General features: G+C 40.3%; 1 protein-coding gene across 9 annotated transcripts in view; it reads right to left on the minus strand.

Moving 5' to 3' along the window:
* The window catches only part of cfap74 (cilia and flagella associated protein 74), a 48,753-nt gene extending 31,703 nt beyond the window's left edge, over positions 1 to 17,050 (minus strand). For 6 of the 9 annotated variants that reach the window (XM_061673299.1, XM_061673315.1, XM_061673307.1 and 3 more), the window contains exons 1-14: positions 16,933 to 17,050; positions 16,648 to 16,762; positions 16,289 to 16,379; positions 15,654 to 15,806; positions 14,074 to 14,172; positions 13,843 to 13,947; positions 11,741 to 11,914; positions 10,994 to 11,113; positions 10,577 to 10,679; positions 9,201 to 9,358; positions 8,325 to 8,535; positions 8,103 to 8,243; positions 2,043 to 2,198; positions 1,837 to 1,955 (exon numbers count right to left, since the gene is read on the minus strand). In XM_061673299.1, the coding sequence (XP_061529283.1) occupies positions 1,837 to 1,955; positions 2,043 to 2,198; positions 8,103 to 8,243; positions 8,325 to 8,535; positions 9,201 to 9,358; positions 10,577 to 10,679; positions 10,994 to 11,113; positions 11,741 to 11,914; positions 13,843 to 13,947; positions 14,074 to 14,172; positions 15,654 to 15,806; positions 16,289 to 16,379; positions 16,648 to 16,741 (1,724 nt within the window). In that variant the 5' untranslated portion in view covers positions 16,742 to 16,762; positions 16,933 to 17,050. Of the gene's footprint in view, positions 1 to 1,836; positions 1,956 to 2,042; positions 2,199 to 8,102; positions 8,244 to 8,324; positions 8,536 to 9,200; positions 9,359 to 10,576; positions 10,680 to 10,993; positions 11,114 to 11,697; positions 11,915 to 13,733; positions 13,779 to 13,842; positions 13,948 to 14,073; positions 14,173 to 15,653; positions 15,807 to 16,284; positions 16,380 to 16,647; positions 16,763 to 16,932 lie in introns of those variants that run through there. The other 3 variants (XM_061673331.1, XM_061673338.1, XM_061673347.1) reach the window with 3 other exon arrangements.
* Positions 17,051 to 19,101: the final 2,051 nt, after the last annotated feature.

The raw sequence follows: 19,101 nt of genomic DNA on the forward strand, positions 1-19,101 counted from the left end.
TGCACTTTGCAAAAGCATGATGCTGCAGGGATTCCATGTCTCTCCCAGCAGTGTCAAAACTGTGGAGGAGATACCGAGAGACAGTCAAATATTGTTTTCCCCATACATTTTTATTACCTTAATGAAAAGGTAATTCATAAAGATTTTCAATTTAGCTCTTTCATCCAGATCTGGGACATCAGATTCAAGTGTCCCCTTCATTTTTGACCAGTGTAATGTATAATCTACATGTTTTAGAGTATACTTATTTCAAAAGTAAGGATCTTGTCTTTACACCAACATTTCGAGATAGATAGATAGATAGATAGCTAGATAGATAGATAGATAGATAGAAAACAAAGCTCTCGGTTTGTAACATTTCCAGCGGTGAAACGGTGAGCTGATTCTGGCATTGTGGCACAAATGCACCCACGCTGGCCAACGAGTGGTGTGTGGTTGGTTAATTTTTAGAAACTCGGGGGGTGTACAGCAAACGTGGGTTGGTGTTTCTCTCTGTCTGTCTCTGTCTCTCTCTTACTCGCTCTCTCGCTCTCCGACAGTAATTAGTAATACCTAAGATATTACACTTTGCAAGTAACTTGTAACACTGTATTTAGCCAATATAACATCATCTAAAAATGGAAATCAATTTCCTGTTGTTTCAGTGAAAACAATAATAAATAATGAACACAATCCAAGAGTCTGAGTGATAGAATGTGCAGTATACTTAGTGATGTCCTTCAGTCAATAAGAAACAGAGCCACGTGCGTTAAGAGCCGAGTGCAAGAGCTTATACGTTGAGACAGTGTTTACAGAAGATCATTTGTAGCTCGGGAGATGCTGTGCAATGAGGCAACAAGAAATCAAATCAAGGTTTGGGGGTGTGCACGCTGAAGGGAATGTCATATGCAGTTAGAATCCTGGTGATCAATACATTCCTGGTGCACCCCTAACAGGCTGAGAGAGTGAAGTAGACTTGACTCACAGCATTTGAGGGGTTTTAAGCGTCGTGACGCGAGCTGCTGTCCGCATGTGGGAGGACAGGCGTGCCTCTCACGTCCACTGAATTGTCATAATGACAAGTGCTTGTGGCAAATAGTGGTACATAAGCAGATGTTGCCAAGTGATAATGAACGCTCTCCGGCCCACAAAGATGTTTTGAAAATGCTTTGACAACACTGTCAGTCAAGGCATTGATTTAAGTGGTTCAATGCATGTCTGCAGCTCTAAAGCCAGAATTTTCGTATCGGATTGCATTCAATTGTGCCTGCGTACCTAATGGTGACGCTTGTAAGGTCGTATCATTTGGAAATTGTTTCGGGGAAAATATGCAAAATGAATACTGCAATTTGAGGCATGCAGAAATATACAAATGTCTTCACCTCTTTGTTAATGTTACAGTGAAAATGCTAATTCTAATAGCGACACAATTTAGGGAACAAATAAACCTGATAATGTGTGACTTCAGCGTCGTTGAGGTGCAGTTTGAGTTTTTCAGTTGTAGTTTTTTTCAACTCATCACTTTTGCATTACGCTCTTAAGTCGTACATACAAAGTTTAGTGGGAGTGTTGTGGAATTTTTCATTCTGGATTTACAATTGTATGACATTTAATAATGTAAAATGTTATTTCAATTCCTGTACTTATTACAGAATTTAAGATGGCGGTTTGACCATGTAATGACCATGACTACTGTTTTTCTATTTAAAGCATTTGCTATGGTACAAAAGTGAGAAGTCGACCAGTGTCCCGGATCAGATTGTGTTTTACATCATCTACACATTCTTTCCAATAAATAAAATGCAACTGCCGATGAGTCATGGACTGGACTCTTCGAATTCTGACCAAATCACTTACTTGATCATAATAAAATCCTGTAGTTGAGCAGAGATTCCAAGAAATTTGCAGTGGTTAGTGATATAGCTGATGTTAGTCAGGATTACTTTCTTCTTATAGGTTTCCCCCACTTCAAAGTCCTAAAATAGACATTAAATGATAAAGTCATATGTATTACATTTGGAAAGCTTTAAAAATACACACGATTTTGTTCACGTGTGTCATACCTTGAATAGGATTACTTCTGGTTTACTGGTGAAAGAAGGGCCTTTTATCTGTTTTCCACCAACTTTTTTGGGGGTTGTGCTGAGCTTTCGGTAAACTACTGCAGGTTCTCGTTTCACTTCTGTTGGTGTCAAAGTTGTCTTCTCATTCAAGGGGAGCTGTAGTCACACAAGGATGAAATTAGTGATGAAATGATACATAATGTATAATCCCTATAGTATTCTAACATAACAATAATGATATCAAAGGTCATTGGCATTAAAAAAAACTGCTTAATATCAGTAGAGCAATGCGCTTGGCTGTTGAAAATCAGTTTATTGGTGTATAAATATAGCTTTATCTTGAGCAAAAAAAAAAAAAAAAAAAGAGATATATATATATATAACTGCAGGAGCCAATTTCAAAGTTAATGTATCGAATAATTAAATGAGATGAATTATCTGAATTATTAATAACGAAACCTTGGTGTTCTGATAGATCCCGACCTGACATTCAACAGACATATCAAATCAATTACTAAAACTGCCTTCTACCATCTGAAGAACATATCCAGAGTGAAGGCTTGCTTGTGTCAAGCAGACCAGGAGAAGCTCACACATGCTTTAATCTCAGGTAGAATTGACTATTGTAATGGTCTTCTAACTGGGCTCCGCAAAAAGAACATTAAAGAACTGCAGCTCATTCAGAATGCTGCAGTTCGAGTTCTGACCAGAACAAAGAGGTCAGAGCATATTATTCCAATTCTAAAGTCTTTACACTGGCTTCCAGTCAGCTTTAGAATAGATTTTAAAGTTCTGCTACTGGTCTATAAATCACTAAACGGTTTAGGTCCTGAATACATGAAAGAAATGCTAATGGAATATAAACCCAGTCGGGCTCTGAGATAGACAGAGTCAGGTCAAATAGTGGAGTACAGAGTCCAAAGCAAACATGGTGAAGCAACATTTAGCTATTATGCTGCACACAAATGGAATAAGTTGCCAACAGAAGTGACTTCAGCCCCAAGTGTAAATATTTTAAAATCCAGGTTAACTCTTCTCTTTTCTTATGCTTTTTAGAGCATTTCCACTTTCAAACTATATTTCTTGCACTATACGCTGTTTTAATTGTACTTTTATTGTTTTTCTCTTTTGTTTTAAATGTTTATAAGCTGTTTTTTTCTTTATTTTTAAATGCTTTTAATCATGTAAATCACATTGACATACGTTGTGTATGACATGGGCTATATAAATAAATTTGCTTTGCTTTATCTGATGCTCGCTACTTGACAGTTTAATAGAAAAAAGCGACATCAGACACACGAGACAATGTGTTTTTCATGCATAAAGAATACACTTGATGCTAAATATTCCTTAAGCCTTTTAGGACACAATCTGTATATTACAGTGGATATAAAAAGTCTATAAAAATGAGACCAAGATACATTATTTCAAAAATGTTTTCCACAATTAATGTGACTTATATCCTACACAACTGAACTGAAAAAAAAAAAAAAAAAAAAAATATATATATATATATATATATATATATATATATATATATATATATAGATAGAGAGAGAGAGTGGAAGTAAAAATAAACAACTGAGACAATGTGGTTGCACAAGTGCACACATCCTCTTATAAATGGGGATTTGGTTGATTTCAGAATGAACCAATCACATTCAAACTCAAGTTAAATGTGAAACAGCACACAACTGCCACCATCTAAAGTGCCTCTGATTCACCCCAAATAAAATTTCAGCTATTCTAAATGTCTTTTCCTAACATTTTAGCAGTCACATCTTACAACCCAAGCCATGGGCCGCAGAGAGCTTCCACGGCATCAGAGGGATCTCATTGTTCAGTTATCAGTCAGGAGAAGGGTACAAAGGAATTTTCAAGGTATTAATGTGGCAAGACAGTCCTGGATGTCCCTCAAAAGTTGATGAAAAGACGAGAAGAAAACTGCTGAAGTAGGCTGGCAAGAGGCTGACAGCAACATTGAAGAAGTAAGTACTGACTGGTGAGTGCACGTGACAACAACTTAGCGTTCATGTGTCTCGGCCACAAGTTTCAAACTCAAGGGCCGGGGGGCCAGATTCGGCCCACCACATCATTATACAGTGCTGTGAATAAGTATTTTCTTCTTGTAACATGTTACTTTCTTTCTCAAATTATAATATTTTTGCACAGTTTCCCCACTTTAATGGTGAAGATCACCAAACAAAAGTAAATATCAGACAACTATAACCCAAGTGAATTTAAAATGCTGTTTTTAAATGGTGGTTTCATTCATAAAGGGAACAAACTTTTCAAAGTTACCTGACCGTGTGTGAAAAAGTAATCGCCCCCTAAACCTAATAACTGGTTGGGCCATCAGCACCAACAACTGAAATCAAGCATTTTCTGTGACTGGCAATGAGTCTTTCAAATTTCTGTGGAGATATTTTGGCCCACTCTTTCTTATAGAATTGTTTGAATTCAGCAAAATGGAGGGTTTTCGAGCATGAAGGGCCTTTGATTCGGCCACTCCAAAACCTTCATTTTATTACATCCTGCTGCACAACCCGAGTGCACTTCAGCTTGAGATAAAAAACTGATGGCTGAACATTCCCCTTCAGGATTTTCTGTTAAAGAGCAGAATTCATGGTTTCATCAATCACAGCAAGTTGTCCAGGTTCTGAAGGAGCATAGCAGCCCAAGAGCATCACACTACCACCACCACGTTTGACTGTTGGTATAATGTTATTTTTCTGAAATGCTGTGCTACATTTAGGTCAGATGTAACGAGACTCACACCTTTCAAAAAGCTCAACTTTCATCTTGTCAGTCCATATAATATCCTCCCAAAAGTCGTTGGATTCAAGTCAGAGTTTTTTTGGTGTTTTTTTTCCAAAAAGTAAGACGAGCCTTTATGTTCTTTTTGGCCAGCAGCTGTTTTCGCCTTATAACACTGGGCAAAGCAGTCTGTTCCTTATTGTTGTCATGAACACTGACCTTTTAACTGGCAAGGGAGGCCTGCAGTTCTTTTGAAGTTGTCCTGAGTTCCTTTGTGGCCTCCTGGATGAGTCATTGCTGTTCTCTTGGTGTAATATTTGTAGGCCGGCCACACCTGGGAAGGTTCACCACTGTTCCATGTTTTCTCCATGTGAGGATAATGGCTCTCCCTATGGATCGCTGTAATGCTAAATCTTTAGAAATGGCTTTTGGAAACCTTTCCAGACTAATAGACGTCAATTACTTTATTTCTTGACTGTTCTGGAATTTCTTTGGATCTTGTCATTTTGTTGCACCTCTATTAGCTCCGACTTGATTTTGTCAGGACAGATTGTTTAAGTGACTTCTTGATTGAACGGGTCTGGAGGTAATCAGGCTTGGGTGTTATCAGTTTAAATTAATCAAAAATTGTGATTAGCCATAGATGAATTGATGATTTCATTACTTTTTCACACAGGGCTGACTGAATATTTTGAATACATGAAATCACCATTTAAAAACATCATTTTAAATTCACTTGGGTCATATTTGTCTGATATTTACATTTGTTTGATGATCTTAAACATTAAAGTGGGGAAAGTATGCAAAAATATAAGAATCTGAGAAAGGGGTCAATATTTGTTTTTCACGACACTGCATGAGGCCCATGAAAGCAAATCAGGTACATAAACTTCCATGATTCTTGATAAAATTCTAAAGATGATTCTGATCAATACCAACATTTCAAATTGTCATATGTAATGAAAACCGTAATAATGATGAGCTATTGCAAAAACGTTGTTTTTTTTAACCAAACCCCTTTTTAAAGTAACTAGACCAATTGTTGAACAAACTATTATCCTTGACGTCTGATTTCAAAACTAGATATTCACCAATTTGTTGCGTATGTGTAATACTGTGAGGCGATTAAACATTTAAATGGTTTCACAGTCATAATGGCCCTCTGAGGGAAACCAACTACAATGAGGCCAGCGACAAAAATGAGGGGTGGGCTGGCAAGATGGAAGCCATATCTTACAAAGAAAAACATACAAGCCTGGCTACATTTTGCAAAATCACACTTGAAATCTCCCAAAAGCATGTGGGAAAATGTCTTATGGTCCATTAAAGGGGGGCATATTTTGCCAAACCAACTATTTGTACTATTTGGGATGTAATATTGTCTCTGGGCGGCATGGTGTCAGAATGGTTAGCACATCTGCCTCACAGTCCTGTGGAACCGGGTTCAAATCTGGCCTCACCTGTGTGGAGTTTGCATGTTCTCCTCGTTTTCTCTGGGTTCTCTGGTTTCCTCCCACATCCCCAATACATGCATGGTAGGTTAATTGAAGAATCTAATTGCCCGTAGGTGTGAATTGAGTGTGAATGGTTATTTGTTTCTATGTGTCCTGCGATTAGCCCGGCGACCAGTTCAAGGTGTACCCCGCCTTTCACTCAAAAATAGCTGGGATAGGCTCCAGCACGCCCCTGACCCTAGTGAGGATATGCGGGAAATGGATGGATGGAATTTGTCTCTTTGGTGCCTCAGTAAAACATGTGAAATATGAATTCAAATCGTCCACCTATCGCCGAGTTCCAGATGTTTTTCTGCCGAGAGGCCTGAAATAAGGTATTTCGAATTTCTCGAGCTTATCTACGTCACTAGCAAAAATCTGCACCTTCCCTTTCCGCGACCAAGTCAGCGCTGTCAACGTAATAAACACGTGTGCTCTCCCAAGTGGGTTTTCTACACGGAGGCAACCAATCAGCGGAAAGGGGGCGGTCCTAGCCAAATATGGACAAAGCGGATACAAAACTGGGTCCAACAGGAAGTGGAGGGAACTATGAAAAGTTCAAAATATGTGTTAAAAGTGTTAGCACCAAATCTTCAGGCTTCTGCTAGAAAGCAAAAGAAATGTCAGGAAAAGCGTACTAGAGGAGCTGAATTTTACTGCACTAAAAAGCGGCAGGTATGTACTGACTCCCATTTAACATGAGTTTGAATGTGATTGCTTCATTCTGAACACAGCCACAATATCTCAGTTGTTTATTTCTACTTCCCCTCTTGAAAATATATATATTTTTTCATTTGGGTTGTATAGGTTATAGGTCCCATTAATGGTGGAAAATGTTTTGAAATGAATTATCTTGGTCTTTTTATATTACAAAAACCTGGCATTTGAACAGGGGTTTGCAGTCTTTTTACATACACATTAGGTGGTTAAATGGACAACAAAGATATGAAAAAAGCATTGTTTCATCCTCATTTATGTAACCTTGTTAAAAAGTGTCATTTGATTACATGCCTGGCAGTAACGTATCAATTGACAAGCACGCTCCCATCGCTGTGCTCATCTATTGCCGGTCATTAACTATGCTGAGACAGAGCTTTGATGAGGGCACGAGTCGGGTCCGTTAGATCACTTACACTCCACTTGTCACATGCTCAGGCCTCGGAGCTGCACTGTGGCTCGCTCCGAGGCATCAAAGGCACCAGCACAATGAGAAGTGATGCTTGTCGCCCTACATTTCATGTGTGGGCTGCTGGATGAGCTCGAGAGCCAACGCACGTCCGTGGCAATGAGCGAGAAGACACACTGCAGTTAGTGCCACGGAGCTGCCTTTGAGCAAACCATTTTATACTGCAGCTCACCTCTGTTCACGAGCACTGTAAAATCTGATAGAGCAGACTATTTTTGTAATATTTAAAGATGTTCTGTCGATCAATGTTCTGTTGCTTTCTATTATTGCAAAGAAAAGCAATTGTTGTGTTTCGTGTGTGTGTGTGTGTGTGTGTGTACACATGCATATACTGTATGTGTGTGAACTGAAAAGAAGAAAAAATAGCAACAAATCAAGCGGTTCTAGTTATGCATGTAATGTAGTACTTCGACAGTGTCAACACCGTCAACAGAACTTGGAATAATAATAATAATGATCATCATAATAATAATAGCTGTACCTAATTAAATGAGTGGCTCATGGGATCGTTTTGTGTCATTTATATAAACAAATGCTATGCAGCTATTCAGGAAATTATTTATGGTGTTTTCATGTTCACATCTTGTGGGGATTCGCTTTAGCCAGCAGGGGCTTTCATTTCACCTTGAACTTTTGGTCCCACAGCCCACAGAACTCGGGCTCTTCCAGGCTGTCAGGAAGGCTCGGGTGCTGCATTTCCTTTGGGATAATGTCCTCCTGGTACTCTGACTCTGAAGATGAGCCGCTAGCGCTGAAGTTTCTTAACTGATGGAAAATCAGTTAAGAAATATAGTAACTTATAGTAATTTCACTCAAATAGCATCACACGTGACGACATCCACCCACTGTTGTGTCTCTCTCTGTGCCCGACGGGTGTACGGAATCCAAGTAACGCAGGAGCTTCTCTCGTATCCTGCCTGGGGAAAGGATCTTGTGACCAGTTTTGGTTTTTGGCAACGGCGCCTGGTGTGCTTTTCTACTCTTCACCAGCTGTTCCTCCTCTACGAGCTTTTCCACAATCTCTAGTCTTCTCGCCTTCTGTCTCTCCTTGAATTCCCTGAGAAGAGCACATCAACAGCACAGGATTATACAGGAATGGGGTCACGTATACCTCGGCACACAGCGAGCGAAAACACCTACACACTGCTCCACGGAGTGGGAGTGGAGGACATGCATGTGGGAGAGCAGAGGGGAAGAGAGGAGAGGAGAGGAGAAAGAGCCTGTTCTCACACTAATTGAGTAGGATTTGGGGTAACATATTTGGAGTATTTATTGTGAAATTTTAATATTTCGGGGGGTTTACTTGAAGAACTGTTGAGGGTCGCTGGAGCCTATCCCAGCCAACTGCGGGCGAAAGGCAGACTACACCCTGAACCGGTCGCCGGTCAGTCATACAGCACATATACACACAGACAAACATTCACACGCACATTCACACCGTGACTGAGTGGGAACTGAACACACGCTGCCTGCACCGAAGTTAGGCGAATGTACCACTACACCATCAGTGACCTACTTGAAGAATTTGTTTTTCTTAATGAACTCATGAAAACAATCCTAACCACTTGCTTCGCTTTTTTTGGGAGTGTGTCCTGTCGAGGGTTTGCACACACGGGCCGAGCGTGGCTGGAAAACAGTCCAGTTCAAATACAGCACTGTAACAATTCATGAAATTTCCTTCTAAATTCCCATGCGAACATGCTGGCAGAGGGGAGGACATACTCTTGCTTTTGTTTCATCTCCTCGTCTCGTTTCTGTTGGTATATGTGCCTGGTGCTGTTGATGCCTTGCGCCTGCAAGGATTCTTTCAGACGTTTCTGTTGCCGTTCTTTCTTCAGGGTGTTTGCTTTGGCTCGGCTGTGTCTGACCCGTAAGTTTTCCTAAAGAAACAACATGAGCTTTATGAGGGAACACCACAACAACCTGGCGCGTGCATGCAGACTTTTACGAATGTTACAACTTAACCTATGTTGAGGTAAATATTGATAACTTATCCACACACAAAAATAAATGCAAACAGACATAATCGGGTTAATACTTCAAATAGTCCACAATTTGATGTACCAAATTTGGGGAAATTGTGATTGGTGCAGTTATAAAAACTCATGTAGTGACCAGACGAATGTGTATGTATATGAACACAGTGGAACCTCGAAAATGGTCGTGCTATTTGGCAGTCGACTAAAACGATTGGGTGGAAAAAATGCCTATAAGCCTAAAGGTTGCACAAAAACTGTCACCATGTCATGCGAGACATTACCATATAGTATGTGATTTCAGCAAAATCTTGCGATACTTTTTCTTTGGTGCTATTGTTTTTGTGATGCAACCACAGAACAGTACCAGAGACTACAAATATTGGGAATTTTGATGATAATCATAGAACCACAGATAAAACAACCCTCCCTTTCTACTTCCTAAAATGCTAATATTTCACTTGACATCAATATGTGAGTCGTTCTATTCTGATTTTGCTTTATATAGTTACATTTCCTTTATCATGTATTAAGACAGAAGTTACATTTTTTTTTATGACACCAACAATTTAAATTTGGAACTGATTATTTTAATTTATTTTCCATCTTTTCCTATGGGAAATTTTGTTTTGAATTCAAACAAACCAAAGGTCGACCAGCCTTCCCGTAACTGATAGTGTTGGACTTCCAACAAATGTACTTTTGAACAACCGTGGATGTGGTATACGGTCACATTATACACAACGTACATTGCATCATCCTTTAAAATGCAGCTAAGCCGCCTTAAAAATGCTGTTTCGTGGACTTTAGTTTGATTTAAGTTCTTGCCAGTGCAGCGACAGATAACACTTAAATTAGCTGTTTGTTACCATGGTTGCAGGAATTAAAATTCCAGATGATGTATGCTATTTTTCAGCATTACAAGGAGAGGTCAGAACTGTCAACAACATCTTGAGAACCGTGCAGCTAATACTGTACATGTTCCATTACACACAGTATATACGAAGATGGTAAATGCCGAGTTTCTGTCCAACTCTTAGATATACTGTATACATAAGACTCTGTTTATCCACATTTCCCAAATATGATGCTGTAGGGTGTGGAGGGCTTCCTGCTGCTTACTTGGGTTGCTTCAATGTTAGATTTCAGTAACTTGACAGCCTGTATTCTCTTTTGCATTGACTCTCTCTTCTTCTGCTCTCTCTCAACCTCTTGCTGTTGCATTCTAAATTAAGAGGACAGTCACAAGGGTAATACAAATACAACACAACACTATCCATGTCCTTGATGACAGCCGGTACTAGTAAGCAAGCAGGTCTTGTGGGTTATTTCACCATTTCTATGACTTTTGGACAACATGGGTGGAGCTTATGTTGGTAAGAGGAAGAATTACGATTCGTGGGTAAAATCACAAATTACAATTACAAATAACCTTTAGCTGATTAATCATTATATTATAGGGTGTGTCACAGAACCTTTGTCCATATAAAGTAAGAGTACGTCACCTCGATACGAGTACTCAGGATAATTTTCGATTACCTTCTGATAGTTTCCTTCAAGTACTTGGCCCCTACTTTGCGGTTTGTCCGGCCATCTTCAGTTTTCTTCTCGCTCAAAGTTCCCATTTTCTCCAACATGTCTGTATTTCCCCTATCAAAACTAGGGATCACATGTATACAACACACTAATGGTTATAAGACTTTGCAATGTTAAGAATGATTCTCTTTTGAAAGCTGTAGTACACTGCAGTTGGATTTGACTGTGAACCGATGCAATAGTTAGTCTTCTATACAATTACAGTGGTGCCTTGACTTACCAGTGACTTACCAATTTGTGTGGCTATAAGGAATTTAAAACTGCCATGACAATCAGCGCTAGCGACAATGAAAGCAAGCTTCGCTCTTTCTTCCACCACAGTTACATTAAAAATTTGAACTAAAGTATTGATGTAAAACATAACATATGTATACCTATAGACTGTTTTTATATAGCTGAAACTTGCTCGTTTAAACCGCATAGATGTCAAATTTAAACCATGTCACAGACTTAATTTGACCTACTGCGTTATGCATACAAGAGTAGACATTTTTTTTTTTTATCTTGATGCAAGGGGAACTTTAAACTTGTAAGTCGAGGTACCACTGCATGGCAAAGAGTTACAATGTTCATATCGCAAGATCATGATTTCCGTAGTCTGCATGCAAAAAAAAAAATAAAAATAAAAAATAAAAACATAAAAAAACCTTCATTCAAATCCATTGAGTCAAAAAAAAGAAAGATTCCAACTTTTTGAGATTTTGAATCTTTAGCTGCAGGGTATGGCTGTTCTTCTTCTCCTGCTGTAGCCTTTGCACTGCATTCTGGGCTTTGAGGATCTGGAAGACCCGCTCCTCCTCTTGCACTTCCTGCCGCAGCATGCAGAACTTGCCCACCTCCAGCTCAACCTCGCTCAGCTCTAATCTAAATGCCAGACAAATACATTGTGGCAAAATAAGTCTGACTGTTTGCAAAGGAAAGTTGCACAATGACAATAGACATAGAAATGATCATAAACTACACCAGCTCCTTCTACTGAAGGAACATTGGTTGATGATGACTCAAATACTGTATATCAGGTAGTATTAATAAAAAGATTTGATGGGAGATTTTCCAAAAGGTTTAGTTGGATTCTCCCGATCATGTTTACAGTTCCTGTAAAATGAATTTCCTATTCCTAAAAGTCCTATTCGTTATGTTTCTGGGCACAAATTCTAGACTGTATGTGACCAATTGTGTGAAGGTTTTAAGTGACTGATTTGTGATAAAGGCCCGTCTTTGGTGAAGATGTTTGTATACGGCATTTACCACAGTGAAGTTGCTGCAGGAAATGTGATCATTCTGAAAACAAAAGACTGTGTTTAAAAAAAAAATAAAAATCAATCACAAGTGGCTGAGTTGAAGTACACGTGTCAAGTGTCATTCAGAATGATAACTGGCCACACTGAAAGAAGACCAGTTACTGTGGGGGACGGATGCAAACACTCCGCTCCAAAAGTATTGAAACAGTGAGGCCAATGCCTTTCTTTCTTTACTGAAGACTGAAATTGTTTTCTATGTCAAACATAAATGTTTTCCGTCAAAACTCCAATACTTTTGCAAGGGAGTGCATGTTCGACATTAGTTTTGGAGAGGCATTTTCTTGATTGGTTATAGTGAAAATGAATCATCAGTCATTTTTTTATGAGGTGGGATAATATTTTGAACTTTTGCGTCACCCTCAGTGTTATATTGAGCAGAATAAAGCTTCCCGCGGGCATTTTGCCAGAGCGGAAGACCGGTGTAGCTGTAATCATGTTGGTCTTCAAAATGCGCCTCTGCTGTTGCAACCAAGTAGGGCACTCCATTTAATGACAATTGCTCTAAGACATGATTCATAAGCAACCATTTCAGCAAAAACAACTGTAGTCTTGGCTGTCAATTGATTGATTGCTTTGCCAATCCCTAGTTTGACAACTCGGATTTGTCATAGTGTTAGACAAATCACTGCAAAGTAGTGCTGTTCGATATGGACTCAATTTTGTATCCTGATATAGGTAATTTTATATCCTATTAACGATATACAGTATATCCCGATATAGTATTGTTGAAAACACAAGTGGAAAAATAGCATTTAAAATATCTTGTAGTACAACCAGTTTGCAAGGAACGTCCACTGTTGTCGTGTGCATTGCAATGTGATGTAATGCACAATGTTCACATTCACGCACATCGAGCAGTGTCGTGAATGAGTGAGTGTAGGTGATGTAAAGATGCTAGTGCAAAGAAGTAGCATGGCTGCAGTTACATTAACCTTCATTCATCGTTCATACAATGGCAAGTGTAGCGTGCGATATGCAGGGCAGCTCAAGTTCCTCTTGTCACACAAATTCCTACTCTCTCGGTTTATTGAGCTCAGCTCACAAGTGACCAATGTAATGTAACACTTGCCTCCTTAGCACGTCATCCCTGTGCCCCACTCTCCAGGCACGACCGACCAATTAAGCGACCAATTAATTGAGCGTAAATTGCTGAGTTATGCTTGGAGATTGAAGTACAACGATGACGTAATAGAAAGGTGACTGTTGTGTTACAGTCTTGAAAAGGACAAGAGGGTTATTTCCTACGTTTTTTGATATCGCATTACAATATATGTCGTTATATCGCATAGCTCTACTGCAAAGTATTCGGTGATCTACTATAAATGCACACATTTACATGAGTGGCCACTTCCAAGGTGTGGCCAGACTATGCTGCACGGTACCTTGCCAGGTTCCTCTATTTTTATGGCTCCATCTGTGCCACCGACTGTGCAGAACAGTGGTTCAGCTAGTTAGTCGCTGCCAAAACACGTTTTCCCCATGGAGACTCACTCTTGTTGCCTCAGCTCATTGTTGGTGTGGGCCTCAATCTCTTCTTCCCTCTGCAGCTCGTAACACAGATTCTTATGCTGAGCCCGCAAACGAATAACTGCCACACTGCAGAGTGACATAAACAGAGTGGAAAGTAGAGACTGGAGGAAACCACTGTAACATGTGTGTGACTTTGTTATCTACTGTATGATCATTAAAGCAAAGCCATTTTATCATTCATGATGAACGGACCTGTTCTTTGCTGCCTCTTGATTTTCTATTTCTCGCTCCAAGACATCCCGCTGCTCCAGTAGACTCTCAATGCTGTGATGTAAGCGGTTAAGATCTTCTCTGGAAATGGGAATAAACACGAGACCGACAGCTTGCAAGTGTTGACAGAGAGAAAACAATTCCAAACCAAATGCAATCAGAAGCGTCGTATTCAAGTGTGGCCATTTCAATAAAAGGACGGTACAAGACAAACGAATATATAAACAGTGCCGCAACAACAAAATTGTGCCAGGGAGAAGAAATCGTCATGAAATGAAAATGTCATGAAAAGAAAATGATAACACATGGCATGTGGCAAGAGCCCCAGATGGGTTAAAAGCTGGGAGTGCTTGAGTTCCATTTAACTCGTGTTTGATCAGAGTACAGCACAGCTCCACGATGACTTTAAAAGGTTTTCGTGCAAAATAAAATGACAAGACACATTTGCTGGCTACTGCATCATGCATTGTCGGGCGCGTCATGACTCGCAGTGCATACCGACGCAAGGGAAAAAATGGAAAGCAAATGACAGGCATGGAAACTACTTCATTGCAAACTGTAAAATCCGTTGCTATGGAAATAAACTGATTGGGGTCTTTGTCAAAGTTTCATAAACACAGAGTCTGTTCATGAAAAGCTACGTTTACATTATGTTCCAAGCGACAATCACGTTTCAGGCACCGTAGACAAAACGGAATGGATGTGACACAATGTGGGGGAACGGGATGGGGAAACATGACAGGCCGTGATTGTCGTGAACGCTCAGACAGATTTTTAAACTGTCGAAAAATGTGCCACGACGCTTACAGTGCGGATGAGAAACCAAGTCGGCTGTAATAAAATGGGGTGAACCACCTTAATGTGACAAAACATACAATACCGTGACAAAACTTGGAAGCGGTCCATTGTGGTCCATATCAGTCCTTTTTTTTGTTTTGTCACCTCCGGTGATTGGTGCAAGTTTTGACCCGCTTTGCCGCATTTTTGTCACAGTCCTCATGACAAGTATGGTCGTCGTTTCGTCATATTCAATCACAGTGTGTCGCATGTGACGGTTTATTGGCCCGGTGCGATACGCAAGGAGCGTTACTCCCTAAATAAAGTCACGTCTACTACGGTCTGACATGGTCTGGAAGGATGTATAAAGCCGGGCCAGACCGGGGAGCTTCATTCAAGTCTGCCCTGGCCACAAACGTGCAGCAAAGCTGCCTGGCGTCCACGTTTCATGTGTAGAAATCCTTGACACAATGTGAAAAATGCGTCAGACTTTGAACATGCAGAAACGTGAGGGACCCCATCAAACATGAAGAGCCAGAAGGGAACGTACTGTCATTTGTGGTAGACCACGGGCCAAACCGTACTGCGCCATTGACCCTCCAGGACTCAGCAATCCCATCACAAATTCCATGATAGACGTGTCTTTCATGGAATTTGTGATGCGCTGAAAATTAGCCTGACTTCATTACAGAGGGAAACAAATCCAGTATGTTGCAGGCAAATGGTGCTGCCAGGGCGGGAACAAAGCATAAAAGTAGCATTAGGCTGAGTTGTGTGCACCAAACCTGGCTTTCAGCAGGGCACTTTCCTTCTGTCTGTGGAAGTTGTCCAGCTGGTCCAGGTTCCGTCTCAGCTTGAACATCCGCGCTGTCGCTGAAAAAGTCCTCTGCCTCTCATCGCCAGGCTCACCCGCAAGGTCACCATCGCTATCGTTCTCTCTTCGAAGGGGGCAGAAGGGAAATTGCAACGGTTCCAGTATTATGTAACGTGATATATGATCTACAAATTCTGTTTGTTTTGGCAAAATATTCGCCAAAATAACATGAAATCGTGTCTTGGAGCAAAATACAGGGCTGCAAGGATGTTCTACCACAAGAAGACACACATGAAGACACCGCAGCTTTGGAAGCATAAGGTTCGAGTCCCGCAGTGGACAAATGCAAAATGCCAACTAGTTGTTGGAGAGATGTTGGTCTGCTGCCTGACTATCGTTCCGTACCCCTATCTGAGATCTCTTTTAAAGACCTGCATGAGTTTGTTCTGGTTCTCCGTATGTTGTGCAGCACAAATATACGGTAAAGTGTGAGTTGAACTTCCCCTCAAGGGATTATGATGAGTGTAAAAACGATTAATAAATAAAAACAATTCAGATGTATTGTCCACGAAGGATCATTATTTGAGTAAATCAAGGATTACCCACTGGTACAACTCTTCTAACCATTCCAGATCAGGAAACTCGTTTACTTCTCCATCCTTAAAGTCGTCCGTCTTAAAGTCATCCTCTTCCTTGCCTTTGGAAACAAACGCATTAATAATGAATGCGAATATCATATCATTGCAGCTACAATGGACTGTGAACTGACTGGCAACAGCATTGGGTAGAGAATGTAACAGAAACCAATGCAAACAATTATTAATTAATTATTAATTATTAAAGTAGTTCACTCACTGCAGTTTGCAGGATTAAACCGACAGACGCTTTTCATATTTTGGTTTCCTGAAATTGAATTCGCCTATATACAGTCCATGACATTTTTTCATAAAAGAAGTATCACTCACCATCAGTTTCTTCATCAGAGCTAAGCTGCTCGGTTGCCAGTTCGCAGGTGTCAGACGCCACATCCCATTCACATCCATTGTCCGCCTCCTCCATGTTCCCCTCTGAATGAGCAACCTATTAGATTTCAGAAGTTACGCGAGCAGTGAACTTGGTTATGTGTTGGGACGCAGCTAAGAGCTGCGTGACATTCGAGGCAAGCGTCAACGTGCCACTTTTGCGCTGCTACGACGTTGCTAATGTGCCGGAAGTCGCGCAAAAACACAATATAGCCAATTATCAGTTACCTCACTCCACCTCTCTCGAACTCTTCACGTCGCTTCTCTCGACTTGACCTTTTGTTTGGCTGACAGGCAATCAGTTGGCCATGTTTGGCGGTTTCCAAGGAAACACGGGAAGCCGGAAGTAAACACATCTCCCCTGCTAGCTCGAGACAACATGGCTGACATTCGGGGTCATGATTATGCAATATCTCGAAACAATAACAATAGCTTTATGATGTAAATGACATGTTTTTTTTTTTGGGGGGGGGGAATAGTCTTAGCTTTTATCTTGTCATTAAATTAAAAATGCATCTCAAGCGAAGCAAATTTATTTATATAGCGCATTTCATACACAAGGTAACACAATGTGCTTTACATGATTAAAAGCATTTAAAAACAGCTTATAAACATTTAAAACAAAGAGAAAAAATAAGTGTACAATTAAAACAGCGTACAGTGCAAGAAATATCATTGACAAGTGGAAATGCTCTAAAAAGCATGGGGAAAAGAAGAGTTTTTAACCTGGGCTGAAAAACATTCACAATTGGGGATGACGTCACTTCTGTTGGTAACTTAATTCCATTTGTGTGCACCATAAAAGCTAATTGCTCCTCCACCATATTTGCTTTGGACTCTGTGCTCCACTATTTGACCCGAGTCCATTGATCTCAGAGCCCTACTGGGTTTATATGCCATTAGCATTTCTTTCATGTATTCAGGACCTAAACTGTTTAGTGATTTATAGACCAGTAGCAGAATTTTAAAATTTATTCTAAAGCTGACTGGGAGCCAGTGTAAAGGCTTTAGAATTGGAGTAATATGCTCCGACCTCTTTGTTCTGGTCAGAACCCGAGCTGCAGCTGTTTTATGCTCTATTTGGGGATTCCAGTCAGAAGACCATTACAATAGTCACGTCTGCTTGAGATAAAAGCATGAATGAGCTTCTCCTGGTCTGTTTTGCACATGCAAGCCTTCACTCTGGATATGTTCTTCAGATGGTTGAAGGCAGTTTTAATCATCGATTTGATATGACTGCCGAAAGTCAGGTCGGAATCTCTCAGTACACGAAGGTTTTCTTAAGTTCACTAAAGACTGGATGTATGGCTAATTCAAGTAGAAACACATTTAATACAGCAGTGCAAGAGAGTGACACTAATTTGTATTCAGGGTCAAAATAGAAAACGTGTTGGTTCAATAACTTCTCATTGCAAATAATAGTTGGTCCTAGCTATAATAGATTTTTTGATTTTATTTTAATACTGCAATGCCACCCCCTTCACCAACACTCCCAATGTCATGCCGCAGTGTTATTGCTGATATTTCTAAACCCATATTCAGCAGAAAAACGTCTGGACTGGATCAGAAAGAATGATAAATCTGTGAGCTATGCAAAATCTTTTGTTACACGTGCCAGATACCGTCCCTATCTGATGAAGTGCAACTGGAAAAAGACATTGACAGTGCATTCGAGCTGATCAGTATTGAAGCGGTAACGTTTTCTTCATTTGACAGCATCACTGTCATCTATCCTTCCACTTCTCGCTCGCCGCTTGTCCTCACTACGGTCACGGGTGAGCTGGAGCCAATCCCGGTTGATATCTGGGAGATCGGCGGGGTACACAGTAGACTGGTTTTCAGACAATCACAGGGCACATTAAGACAAACAAGCATTCGCACTCACATTCACGTCTAAGGACAATTAAGAGTCTTCAAGGAAACCACACTAGCACAGGGAAAACAACCTATCTCCAAACAGGAGGACCTGAGCTAAGATTTGAACCCAGAACCTTTGATCTGTCAGGCAGACGTTCGACACACTCTACGCACTCAGAAAGATAGCAATATTTATGCCAGTCGTACCAATCATTTGTGCTTTCAAGCCTGAAAAAACCAAAATGTTACAAAGGGCCCCATTGCCCCACACAACAGAGAGCGGACAGGGAGAACAGACATTGTGTCCAAAATCATTACACTCTGTATTGAGTGTAGAACGTGTATATTGGACCCCTTTTCTCAGGACCAAAAGGGTAAAGATATATTTCCAAGCAAATCTCAGAGACAAAGTTCTAATTATATACTATCATTATTATAAGAACATTACATAAGGTTGGCTTGGCTATGTTTTGGCGAGTCATTTATATGAACATCCAGCCAGCAACAGTACTAAGTTGTAATGGTGCAAAAGCCAGACGC

This window comes from Phycodurus eques, chromosome 1 (genome assembly GCF_024500275.1).
Source record: "Phycodurus eques isolate BA_2022a chromosome 1, UOR_Pequ_1.1, whole genome shotgun sequence".
NCBI classification, from domain to species: domain Eukaryota; kingdom Metazoa; phylum Chordata; class Actinopteri; order Syngnathiformes; family Syngnathidae; genus Phycodurus; species Phycodurus eques.